Raw genomic sequence first — 13287 nt, 5'->3', positions numbered from 1 at the left:
TACTTGATTTTTTTAAATTTCTTTTTATCAATTGTAAATTGTACATAATTTGTTATTTAATTACTATTAAAAAAAAAAAAAGATTGTATTTGTTAAATAAAGGGATATTGTATTATAATTTTTTAATTAAATTAATTGCTGAATTAAGTAATTATTTTTTAATTAATTTATTTACTTATTAAAACGATTATTTATCAGTCTCAAATTCATCACGCTTACGTTTTTTCATAAGATTAGCCACTAGTTCTGATTTTTCAATATTACCACTACCTTGCTTTAACCATTCTATCAAAACAAGTCGCGCTTTTCGGCCAGTCATAAATAAATTACGCTCCAACATTGGTAATTGGCTAGCCAACGTTGGATTGGAGTGAGGATTTTGGGTCCAATCCATCACAAGTCTTATTCGTGATTTAAAAATCTGTAAAATTCACTTGATAAGAAAAAAAAATTAATCAAAATTTAATTATTAAAATTAAGACTTACTAATATTAAAGTTTCTTTGATTTTTTCACTTTCACGATTATTTAATTGAGTTAAAAGCATGCCTAGTTCATAATAATGTTGATTCCATTTGCTCAATGTTACTGTACACGCATCAGCATACAAAATATCTCTGAAAAAAAAATTAAATAGTTGCTCAAAAAAATTATTTTAAAGTCAATTTTTATTTTTACAATATTAAAAATTATAATTTTAAATTAATAATTTACCTGTAGCCTTCTCTGTAATATTTGGGTATCTCAACACTGACGATAGGTGTTCTTCGAGATTGTAATGAGGATGCGAGCCAAAAAGGAAACTCCAATTTCGTTCCCGGCTTCAAGTCTGACGCATCAGAGGTTATATCCAGAAAACCTAAGCCATAAATAATAAATAAATAAAATGTATTTAATAAACAAATTGATTAATTAAATTTCTTACCTAAGCGAGGAAGGTTGACTTCAATTTTACACTGAATCCGTTCTTCGGTCGCCAGAATGTCATTTATTGAAAAATAATTTGGAAAGTAACTTTGCGTTAATGACATTTTTGTTAAATTTATTAATTTAAGAACTATCAACTAATTTTAATTAAAATTAAAAAATTATAAAACACTATCACACCAAATTATTGTAAATTTTTATAATAATTAAACTAAACAACGGAAACAACATTTAACACATGGACTTGGTTGTTTTTAAAAGAGCGTTTGAAATCCAACAGATGTTCAGAAGTAGAAGGGATGACTTTTCAAGTTATCAGCTGTTCGCCCAGTTTTTAAACTTTAAAAATTGTGAAAATTACCTTAGCAGCTATTTAATAATTTTTAGAAATTTTTCTAAAAAATAAATTATGGCAAAAAAAATTGACATGTAGAAATTAAAAAAAATAAAAAATGTAATTTTTTAAAAATACTTTTTTCAGAGTTATTTAATTGTTAAATAAAATCAAAAAATTTTTAAATGATAGCTAACTTTAATGTCATTCAAAAATTGCATTTAAAAATTTTTTTAATTGTTATAAAATAAAAAAAAAATTATTTACTAATATAAAAATATGTAACTGACGTTTGAAAAAAAAAAAAAAAATGGCGCTTGAAAATTAACTACAGCGCTACCTGTCAGCGCCATGTTTGTTTATTTTTAAACATAACTTTGAAAACTACCTTCATTTTCAGCAAGCGGTGAATTAATTTTTGTTTTTAAAGTTTTTTTCTATTTATAAATATATAAGCACATATATTATGTATCAATGTGTAATTGGTAATTGATAATAAGTAAAACCGATAAAAATTAATTACTCGGCTGAGAAAAGCAGCGTAAACACATTGAAAGTTTATAAATAAACTAGTTACTAAAAATAATGACAGCTAGATATGTCTAACTGCAATGTACACAAACGCATGGAGGTTAAGCATCTGTCAAAAATAAAAAACAATAGAAATATACGTATATAATTACAAATTACATACAGTCGTATGTAATACATGCATAACTTGAGTGTCATATGGGAATGAGAATGATTAAAGAAATAATAATAAGTCGGAATCGTATTGAGATTAAATCCCAGACATTCTGATAAATATTTAACCTTAATATACGTCCACATATTGACCAATTGTAAGGAAAATTATGTACTAATTTTTTACTACGTAAAATTACAAGTTTTTTTTATTAATTAACATTGTAAATTGTTAATTAGATATTGTGTTTGTTCTGAAGAGATTTATTGAAAGATTGCATTGAGACTTTAATGAAACACCCATTAGAATGAGTATATTAAAAAAGAGGTAAAATTTATTTATTTAAATATTAAATTATTCTATTTCTTATCAAATTATAATTTTTTTGAAACTGAAATTAATTTAAATTAAATTAGCGGACATCTGAAAATTTGTATAATTTATTAAATTAATAATTATTAAAGAAAAAATTTTAAAAATTATGCGTAAAATTTTTTAAATAAATTTATTAAAAAATTACACGTATAATTTTCAAAATTTTTTAATTATTTTTTAGATTAGTTGATTTTGAAGAAGTTCTTATCGATGAAGAGATTGATTTAATAACTTTACGTCGCTTGTGTTTTCATGGTAAAGATTTTTTAATATTATATGTTTATTATTTATTGCATATGTTAAATTAAATAAATTGACAGGTATACCAGATGAAGGTGGCTTAAGATCACAGTGCTGGAAATTGTTGTTAAATTATTTACCACTGAGCAGACAAGACTGGTCTGACGTGCTCAAACGCAAACGAGATTTATATAACACATTTATTGGTAACTTAATGTTATTTAAATGTTTATTTTAATTCATAATTATTTACATGTTCATTTTAATTATGGTTATTGTAGAGGATTTGATAGTTACACCGGGTGAAACGACTGTTGATGGAGATCGAGTTGATGTAACGTTGCATGACCATCCATTGAATTCAAATCCTGGGAGTAAATGGCAGACTTATTTTAAAGATAATGAAGTTTTATTGCAGATAGACAAAGATGTTAGGTAGAGTATTTTTTTATGGCTTCCGTTTTATTAATTTTAGCTGGGCTTCATAAAAAAAGTCATAAGGCTTCTTTTTTTTTTCAATGTTTATTTTATTTGTTCAATCATATGTCAAAAAAAAAAATTCATGGAAATTTTATAGTCAAAAAATAATTATGAAATATTTACCCAGATTTAATTTAAGAATTTTGGAAGAAAGCAAAATAATGAATTGCAGTAATTAATCGTGATTTAAATTTACTAAATTTATGAATAAAAAATTTTTTATAATTACAGACGTTTGTGTCCAGACATATCATTCTTCCAGCAAGGAACTGATTATCCTTGTCAAGCGATAGTCAATGTAAACGGACCAAAACGTCTGCATTCGCGTGTACAGTATACAGTACTTAGAAGTGCCAATGTTGAACGAAAAGGTTTAGGCGTCACTAAGGTAATTTTTTTATTATTTAATTTAAATCCGACAATATACAAGATAAAAATCTTAAAAAATTATTTGTTCTGACTTTCACAATGGAAAGTAGCAGGTAATATATTTTAAACAGACTACTCAATGGCTTATTTGACCTGTTAATTAATAAAAATTTTATAGATCGCCGTGTCCGTAAGAAAAGCTCCGGAAGATTATGCACCACTAGCAGAAGGCGGAGAAGCGCACTGGGAAGTTTTGGAGAGAATTTTATTTCTCTACGCAAAATTAAATCCTGGACAAGGATATGTTCAAGGGATGAATGAAATCGTTGGTCCTATTTACCACGCATTTGCATGTGATCCAGATCCTAAGTGGAGAGGTTCGTTGACTATTTATTAACAGCCGTAGTTATTAATTTTGTTAGGAGTGCTTACGTTATTATTTTGTTCCAGAATACGCGGAAGCAGATACATTTTTTTGCTTTACTAATCTTATGGGGGAAATTCGAGATTTTTTTATAAAATCTCTGGATGAAGCGGAATTCGGTATTAATGCAATGATGATTAAATTGAATCAACAAGTCAAAAGTAATGATCATGAAGTTTATTTGAGATTACAACAGCAAGATTTGTGTCCACAATATTACAGTTTTAGGTAAATTAATTTTTTTTAATGTATATTCTTATTTATTAATTAATATTTAATAACACGGTGAAAATATTGGCCTGAAAAAAAAAATTTACAACAATCTTGGGACTATTTATTAATCACATTAATTATTAATGCAGATGGTTAACTTTATTACTATCTCAAGAATTTCCACTGCCAGATGTTATGAGAATTTGGGATTCACTTTTTGCCGATGAAAAAAGATTCAGCTTTTTAATACACATTTGCTGCGCTATGATACTGTAAGTTTTTTTTTCAATTATTTAAATAATCATTCTTCAAAAATTTTACTGCGTATTCTTAAAATACGTATAAACATACCCTTAAAATTTTTAAATAATTAATCCAGTAGTTTATTTTTTTTTTTTAATTCCCAAAAATCGGCTTTTTGTAGACTGTCACACTAGGTGTGCCCTTTAAATTATAAAAAAATGATTAATTAATCTTTCAGATTGCTCAAAGATCAATTACTAGACAATGATTTTGCTACGAATGTCAAATTACTTCAGGTGAAGATAAAAATATTTTTTTAAATAATTAATTAAATCCAAAAAAATTTAATTATATTAATAATAAAAATTTTTTAGAACTTCCCTTCAATGGACATTCAAATAGTGCTCACTAAAGCAGCTTCATTGGCAGGAAAAGTCTCAGTACTCCTTAAAAAAAAAAAAAAAAAAAAAAATAAAATCTTTTATCAATTTATTTTTATCCCCATTTTTTTTTAAATATTCAATATTATACTTAAAGATTTTAATCTTCTCTTTAATACTCTAAACTTTTTACCAAAAAAAAAAAAAAAAAAAAATAGATAAGATTGCAATGCTTAAATTTTTAGACCAGCTAAATTAAATTTACTACTCAGGGTATTAGAGGGGGATAAATATTTGTACATAAATATAAACGACAACAGATTAATTAAAAACTGAGATAATATTTGTATAATAATAATTAACTGAAGAAATTTAGACTTGTTGAGCGCTTGTGTACTCTTATCATCTCATAATCATTAACAATGAGCGATTAATCATTAAAGACTAAATGTAAATTCTTGCAATATCATCAGATTATTACCACAAAGCAATACAACCCTTTGATCGATTTTTAAACGTTGTCTTTACATATATGTTCGTTTTTGAAAGTATATACATGTATCTTAAAAAATTACGTACTCTATTATTAATTACAAAAATTTACTAAATATTTCCGGCCATTTTCTATGTGTCTAGTAAATAAAATAATTGTTAATTAATTTTTTGTTGATAGGATAAAAGAATTTTTAAAAAATTATTAAATTTTTTTTTAATCTTATAAATTATAACGACTTTAGTTGAAATAATTAATGATTGAAAAATTAAATTTTTTTCAATTACCATTTTTTTATTTAACTTTACATAAGTGTGTTCATTAATTAATACTTTTATCCTATAAATAAAAATTAAAAATAAAATTATATATCATTATTTTTATAAAAAAAAAAATCTTTTGAATTTTATTTGAAAAAATAAAATTTAGGTTTACAAATATAAAAAAAATTTTCATTTATGACGTATTGTATCATATTTGAAGTTGAAATCTATATTTTTAAGACGAAACAAAATTTTTTGACCGCAAGGTTGCTATTTTTTTTTTTTTTTTTTTTTTTTTAAATATTTTAAATTCATACATTGAAATATTTATTATAACTTTTACATATTTTTTTTCAATAGACCTCGGAGTAACAATATCTCTGTGGTAAGCGCAGCGAATGAAATCAAGGGTCATCCGTAGCGTCTATAAACTCCGCGTAAAAAAGGGCTCCGAGGAAAAAATAAAAAAAAAGGTCCACACCCTTCTGAATGAAATGCGCATAAAAATGCGGGCATGGTTCTTCTTTCTGGTCTTCCGAAAAGAGAGTGATCGCGTGGGCGGACTTTTATAGCGGTTGATTGCTTGATTTACAGGCTCAACTCCATATACTTGCCCTTTGCGACTTTTATCTAGCTCTTTGCGTCTTCAGTCTTCTAATAGTCGCATAAATGCTTTTTTTACATTGTATGAATTTTTTTTTCAGCAAAAAAAAATTACCCGATAGTTGATCAGCCCTCGAGGCGTTCGAAAATTGCCTTCCGATGCAACGGTCTCTTTGACAAAAAATTTTAACAGTCTAATAAAATACTCTGTCATTAAACATTCTCTAATTTTAAAAAAATTTTATTTCTTCAGTAATTATAATCAGCCCGCTAAAAAACTTTTTATCCTTAACTTTTAATATTGTAAATTATTAATCAATAATTCAAATTAGAGTCTAGAAAAAATAGACAAAGTTTTATTACTAAGAATTTAATTACGGAGTGGTTAAATTTTTCCATTGCGGCCAAGTTTGAATTAATTCAAAAAGTTTGTCACCCGGACAAGTGGTTGCTCTTCCTTGGCGGTGTCCTATCAGTGTGTAATTTGATTGTAATTTTCCTAGAGTAACTGCATGGCTCAGAAAAGCTTTTGCAGTTTTTAGAGCCGCTGGCGCAGGGTTTTTTTCTGTAAAAATTTTATAGAGCATTAATTAAAAATTTTTTTTTTTTTTAATTTGATTGAGACTTACTGTCAAAAGAGCCAATGAAACAAATTCCTAAGCTTCTTGGATTGTAAGCAGGAAAATGAGCGCCTTTTACACCCCAACCCCGGCCTTCATAAACATTACCATCTTCTCCGATTAAAAAATTGTAGCCAATGTCATCCCATTCTCTGACATCCATATGAAAATTCTGAAAGAAATTTCAGACATTTATTTTTTTTTTTCAATTTATAAATTTTTAAATAAAAAAATTTTTTTTATTTAATTTATAAATCAAGGTTACTAATAAATTAATTACTTGAAAATTTCTAACTTTAGCTTGACAAATAGCTTGAGTATTGCAGCCTGTTCCCCCTGAGGAGTGATGAATAACAACAAACTCTGGTGGATTTATTGTGAGATTCACCGGAGGAAATTTGGGTAATCTTGCTCCCCATTCATGTCTGCTTATAATGTTAACTACAAATATAATTAACTTAATAAAAATTCACTAACTTACTTAAAATTAAAATCAAATTTTAGACTTTCATAAAAAAAAAATTACCTGTAGATTGACCGGAAATCAAAACCAGCACATTGAAAAAAATGATCTCAATAATAAGAAACATTTTCAAGATAACTTTCAATATTTTTATTTTTTAATCTAAAATCGTACGTGTTATCCTTTACACGCGCGTTCGTACAATATTATCATATCACGCTTAATAGACACACATAAACTGGTAATTGGGTACTTGAGATATTTAATAAATAACACTCAGTTGAATTGATGTGTGTATTTGCCACGTGACTTTATCTATTATTTATTATTGTTTTATCAACAGTTGCTTTTCATTATAAATTATTCAGTGAAGAAATGGGAATCCCTCTTCTCTTCTCGGTAACTGATTAATGTAAGAGGAATTTTACAACTTGAAAAATTGCGAAATTTTCAGATTAAAATCGCGCAACAATGCTCAAAAACGACAAAAATTTTTTGACTAAAATTTTTGCCAGCCCGATGTTTAAAACTATAAAAAAATTAACCGGAATTTTACAGTTTACTTTTTTTTTTTTTCGTGTGTATTATGTCGACGAACCTGTACAGCTATAACTCTATATGACTTAAAAATTGATAAAAAATGTGACATCTATTATCTGTATAGACGAAAACGATCGTATGTATATTGTATTGTATATAAATACTAGATTGAGTGACTGGCGTATTTAATCGAGGAAACATTCTCAGCGGTGGTCTACGCTTGTTACTTTTTATTATCACTGTATGCCAGTGTATCATACAAATAGATAGGTACATTTGTATCTTTTATTATTTATCATGTATTTTATTTTACCGCTGGTTAGATTGATGGATAGTCGGATGCTCCATGGCCAGAGAACTTTAGGCTTTCGAGGTGATATCACCAAGTATTAATGTGTTCTATCACTAATCCTTTAAAATGAGTCACGATCATGATTAAGCTTTTGAATTTTTGGGAATAGTTTCTTTTTTTATGTACTTAGACAAATTTTTCGGTAATAATTTTTTTTATTAATAAATTTGGTGACATAAATGTTGATAAAAAAATTGGGATCAAAATGAAAAAATAAATAAAAGTTTAACTAGAATGGAAATTTGGACATCCCTGATGCTCAAAGTGTCAGACATACCCCAAAGTTTAGTGGCGATCTCTAATGAACTGATAGTCCGTTAGTTAGCCTTCTCGCTACAATGTATATATGTTGTTAACACACATATACATATCATACAATTGCGTTTACCCATTTACCATTCGTACATAGATATCACACACATGGCATGTGTTATGTACGCAGACGGGCGGACTGTATCCTTAGCTATGTGTGTTAGATTTGTACAAAGCACATTCAATGTATGCAGTATGTACCTTTACTCTCGCACGTCCAGCGACTAAACCTGAGGGCGTTAGATCCCGCATGTTCTATTCGGGTTTTTCATCATATCACTTATCTTCCTTGCTCTTCTCTCTGATGTGCTTCGGTTACAAATACAAATAAATCCCGTTAGAGACCGACAACTTCATTTCTCGGTTCTCTTCATTCATGCGAATTAAAAGTTACATTATAAATACAATTAAAAATTTATTTCTTCTTTCTAAAAAAATGTTCTCAAAATTCTCAGAAAAAATATTTCCTAAAAAAATCCAAATCTGCAGGACTAAAAAAGCTTAAAATTAATCCAAAGACTTTGTGTGTGTGTGTGTGTGTGTGTGTGTGTGTGTGTGTGTGTGTGTGTGTGTGTGTGTGTGTGTAAGCTTTTATTTAGGGGAAAGTTAAATAATGAATCCAAATTTACATTTTTACTGGATTACCCGGGACCAGATATTTCGTGACCGGCTCTAAGCTGGGGATTAACCTTACACTTACAACTGTAATAATAGACGGGAGATATCATTGCCAAAATGCATACAAGTGTTCACGCTGTGAATACCCTGAGGCTTTTACTATTTATTTCTCTATTTTATATCTACACAATCTGCGAATTTCAAAATGACGATTTATTACCAATATTCTGCGATTCGTCTTTGGAAAGAGCTTCAGCATTAAAGTCCTTAAAAATATTAATATTTTAAATTTTTTTAGAAAAATCTCGCTCTTTTTTTAATTTAAAAAATTTTTCTGAGTTGATTTTTTAATTTTATCGAAATTTTTCTTTATAAAATAAATTTTTGAACTCTTAAAGAAATTTTTTTATAAATTTAAATATTACAGCTCGATAAAAATATTTATAAAAATTTTTTTCACTTACTAAAAATAAAAAAAAAATTTATTTTAGAAATTACAATAAATTATTTGAGCAAACAGGCGTTAGAATAAAAATAAATTTGTCATTGGAAGTTGTTTCTATTGTGTATCATGAACTCTCCCCAAGGATTTTAGATGTTAGCCAGTTCAACAGATCGTATAATATTTTTTTCTGGATTTACGAGTCCCCTAATGTGTTAAGTAACTTGTTAAACACCGTGTACTGATGTTCTGAACGATAAACTCAAATATAAATATTTAATGTTTTTATTTCATTAATATAAATTTTATTTTACATTTATAAATATAATTTTAAATAATTTAGAGGCAAAAATTTTTGATTAAGTAGTTTATTTATTTTATTTTTTTTTTATTTTACAACAATATTAATCTTACATTCCAACTCTTAATTATTATAAATAATTTTCCATATCCAAGTTCTTGAAAAATAGCCATAATTATTCTTGGGTTACTCTGATGATTACTTTTTTCAAATCTTGCGGGTTATCCACTATCAACTAAAAAAGAAAAAAAAATATTAAAATCAGAGAATTTTTTATAATTCTTAATTTTTAAAAATTTTTTCAACAAAAACTAACCAAATGTCCGGCTTCTATAATATAATACTCCAAATTTCCATATTTCTTCATTGAAATCTTGTTATCAATGTCAATTTGTCTTGCTGCTTGGAATGCTTCTTTATTTTCCCAATTAAAACCGTTAGCCCACGAGATAACAATCGGCGCCGGAATGACTAGATCATTTTCACCAGCAATTACCACAACTCTAACATCCGTTTTAAGAATTTCGTCAACTAAAAATTATCAATTAAAGAAATGACTTTGTATCTTGTGAACTATTGACATTTTTAAAGATATAAGCTCATCCCGATGCTACACTCATCGAAACCTTTCATTTGAGTACCCACTTGCATTTTTGATATATTTTTCATATATACATATATATAATATATATAAATATATAAAATATATGAAAAATTCATGTGGGTACTCAAATGAAAGCTCTTGATGAGTGTAGCATCGGGATGAGCTTATATCTTTAAAAATGTCAATAGTTAAAAAAATACAGTACACTTTAAAAAAAGTCATTATATAATTGAGCAAAATTTGAATAAAAAATAAATAAAAAATAAGATAATTACAAGTTTGTTTAATAGGCTTGGCAGTTTTTCCCCCGAAATCCATCATTACAGAAAAATCTACTTGAACCTTCCACTCGTGACCGAGCTGCAGTACGTTCTTCACGTGATTGTTCATCAGATTTTTCAACTTTTCGTCTTTCTCAACGTCAGAATAATTAGTAGTTACACTTGGCGATAAATTGAACATATTATTCAATTTATAATGACTTTGGATAGCAACTATTTGCGGAGTAAATGATGAATAAAACAATTCCCAATAGTCTTCTTTTTCTTCAGCTTCTTTAGCTAGTTTTGCTCTTTCTTCGGTTTCTTTAAACTCTTCTTCGCTAAATTTATCCTGCGTACAATTTATTTATTAATAAATAAATAAATTAAATATCAATTATAAAATTTTATCCTTACTTTATTAGAAGGACTGGCCCAAAAATTAACAACATCCACCAATGAAATCCAAGGAGCTCCCAAAACAACAGCTTTTAAATTACTTTTAATTTGTTTATTTTTTTGAGCCTGCAACAACCCAAAAATTCAATTATAATTAAAAATAATGTAATATTTATTTTTGACACATACTTGACCCCAAATTAAAGCGGTTTTTGCGGCGATAACTGTCCCGACGTTTTCGCTCATCATATAGGTGGGAATAGTTCTGAACTCGGGAACTTTGTTCAAGAAATGCTTGATAACCGCGAAAGTATCTTCACCCATTTGGTCACTTGACTGTGCGTAGTTTGTTTCATTGTCGACATGACTGAACCCGCAGTCTAAAATATTGTCGACGAATAAAATATTGAAGTCTTTGAGCCATGTTTTTTCTCTGGGGTTTAGATCGATATCCAGCGGTCCGATTTGGTCGAAATTATTTACACCTAAATTATTATTAATTATGATACCAAAATTAGCCGATTTAAAAATTTTAAGAATTTTTTTTTTGAAAATTTTATTAATTATAAAAATTATTATTTTTTTTTTTAATTAACAATCATCGTACCTGACGCTCCTTTTAACATTCCCGTGGTCAAAGAAATTAACAGGGGTTTATTTTTGGAAGTTTCCTCGCTAGATGAAGTGTGGTACAACCACCAAAAATAGTGAGCGCCTTCTCGGAGAGTCACGTAACTCCAATTTTGTTTCGTTGAGCCAACGCCTTTTTCTTCATCACTTTTTACTTCTTTTGCTGTTAATAATAAATATGTGTTAGTGTTAAAGTTGTTGAAGTTAAAATTAATTGCGAAGAATATATTTTTTTTTATATTGCTGAAAACTCTCTTGATTAAAGTTATTTTCTCGGGATAAATGAAGTTAAAGAAGAAATTTTATAGTTTTATTGAAAGCTTAATTTTTTTTTTTTTTTAATTTTAATTTTAAGATAATGGATAAAAAATTAAATTTATTTATAAAACTTTAGTAATTTATTTTTTTACAAATTCACTGTCCAAAAAAAAAAATTTTAATTTTTTTATTTTATTTTATTAATATTTTAAATTTTTAATATTATTAATTTTATTAATTTAAAAAAAAATTTATTAAGTTTGATTTTTTTAATTTAATTAATTACTTACCATTATACAAATAAAAAAATAAAATTAAAAAATATATACTCTTCATTATAAAAAATATCACTAAAAATTTAGAAACTAAAATATGTTTCAAGCGCAATTCAAATTTTCCTTATATATACCGCAAGAAAAATTAAAAATCAATAAAAGCATATTATCATATAATTTAAAATAACAAAAAAAAGAATGAAGAACAAATATAATAATTTTAACTATTATTTACATGACATTAAATAATAAGTCAAGTGTGAAATAACTGTACTTTTCAATCGAATATTTGTTTATTTAATTATTTATTCAATTTTTTATGCCAAGGCAAATTAGCCGAATGATAAAAATATACAAGAGTTTATAGTAAAGTACACGTGTCACAATAATAACTCTAAAAAAAACAGAGAGGATCAATTTTATAAAGTTTATAATTTGAAATTACTAAATAACATAGATGTATTAATAAAATTTTTTTTAATAATAATTATAACAAATTTATGAATTACTTGATTAAAACTTACCATGAAGTAAAAAAAATATTAAAATTGAAATATAAATTATCTTCATTGTAAAAAAATGTCTCTGAGGAACTAACGATTTTTACTGAAGTTTGAAGTAAATTTCTGCCTTTTTATATTCGAAATTTTTGAGTAATATATTTTTATAAAAATTCTATTAGAATATCTAGAGTCGTTAAATTTATTAAAAATGAATTATTGTTACAGTAAATTTTAACTTATCTTTTTAAAGGTTGTAAAAAATTAATTAAAAATTCAATCGTTAAATTTATCAATCACCATTAATTATTATCATTGCACTTGACGTTACCATATAACGACAGAATATTTTCAAGGTGAATTTTATAAAACAAATGTTTATATTCATGGATTTTTTATTGTAAATAATTTTATATTGTTGAAAGTAAATCAAGTCTAAACAGAGATAATTATTCTCTTTTTTCAAATTGTAAATTATGTATTATTAATATTTTTAAATAATCATTAGATAATTTTTTTTAACTAACGCACGATGTTTATTAGAATTTTTTTTATTTATTTATTTTTTTTTTTTTTTTTTTTAATAAAACGTAAAAAATTAGTAAATTTAAAAAAATGATCGACAATAATTTGAGACGTTCAATCAGCGATTTTTCATGTAAAAAAATACCATGAAGGTTAATCA

At 26.3% G+C, this 13287-nt stretch overlaps 4 protein-coding genes across 5 annotated transcripts; 1 reads left to right on the top strand and 3 right to left on the bottom strand.

Annotated features, from left to right (window-relative positions):
• Positions 1-151: 151 nt before the first annotated feature.
• On the bottom strand, positions 152-1207 carry Psf3 (DNA replication complex GINS protein PSF3). The gene is made up of 4 exons (XM_074257881.1): positions 925-1207; positions 714-858; positions 487-616; positions 152-421 (listed from the first exon to the last, which is right to left on the bottom strand). The coding sequence occupies exons 1-4, from the start codon at positions 1028-1030 to the stop codon at positions 188-190; spliced, it is 615 nt and encodes a 204-aa protein (XP_074113982.1). The 5' UTR covers positions 1031-1207; the 3' UTR covers positions 152-187.
• Positions 1208-1746: 539 nt separating this feature from the next.
• LOC141534126 (TBC1 domain family member 13) lies at positions 1747-5410 on the top strand. The gene is made up of 11 exons (XM_074253270.1): positions 1747-2102; positions 2185-2272; positions 2502-2575; positions 2641-2766; positions 2842-2995; positions 3272-3428; positions 3588-3786; positions 3860-4061; positions 4196-4318; positions 4528-4585; positions 4664-5410. The coding sequence occupies exons 2-11, from the start codon at positions 2253-2255 to the stop codon at positions 4802-4804; spliced, it is 1254 nt and encodes a 417-aa protein (XP_074109371.1). The 5' UTR covers positions 1747-2102; positions 2185-2252; the 3' UTR covers positions 4805-5410.
• Positions 5411-5704: 294 nt separating this feature from the next.
• Pgrp-s2 (peptidoglycan recognition protein S2) lies at positions 5705-7304 on the bottom strand. Of its 2 annotated transcripts, none has more exons than XM_074253598.1 (4): positions 7175-7304; positions 6929-7089; positions 6658-6820; positions 5705-6593 (listed from the first exon to the last, which is right to left on the bottom strand). In XM_074253598.1, exons 1-4 carry the CDS (start codon positions 7236-7238, stop codon positions 6403-6405), a joined length of 579 nt encoding a protein of 192 aa, XP_074109699.1. In that variant the 5' UTR covers positions 7239-7304; the 3' UTR covers positions 5705-6402. The 2 variants fall into 2 exon arrangements, with proteins under 2 accessions (XP_074109699.1, XP_074109708.1); XM_074253607.1 differs by having other exon boundaries at positions 6944-7089.
• A 2423-nt stretch (positions 7305-9727) lies between these two features.
• LOC141533734 (retinoid-inducible serine carboxypeptidase-like) lies at positions 9728-12733 on the bottom strand. Its single transcript, XM_074252764.1, has 7 exons — positions 12627-12733; positions 11547-11732; positions 11129-11424; positions 10958-11065; positions 10556-10892; positions 9993-10207; positions 9728-9911 (listed from the first exon to the last, which is right to left on the bottom strand). Exons 1-7 carry the CDS (start codon positions 12670-12672, stop codon positions 9852-9854), a joined length of 1248 nt encoding a protein of 415 aa, XP_074108865.1. The 5' UTR covers positions 12673-12733; the 3' UTR covers positions 9728-9851.
• Between the last annotated feature and the right edge of the window lie 554 nt (positions 12734-13287).

Source organism: Cotesia typhae, unplaced genomic scaffold (genome assembly GCF_013202065.1).
Source record: "Cotesia typhae breed Kobodo isofemale line unplaced genomic scaffold, CoteBio_Ctyphae contig_123, whole genome shotgun sequence".
In the NCBI taxonomy this organism is placed as follows: domain Eukaryota; kingdom Metazoa; phylum Arthropoda; class Insecta; order Hymenoptera; family Braconidae; genus Cotesia; species Cotesia typhae.
Note: the sequence above shows the minus strand (reverse complement) of the source record. Positions and strands in the feature narration are given on the sequence as shown.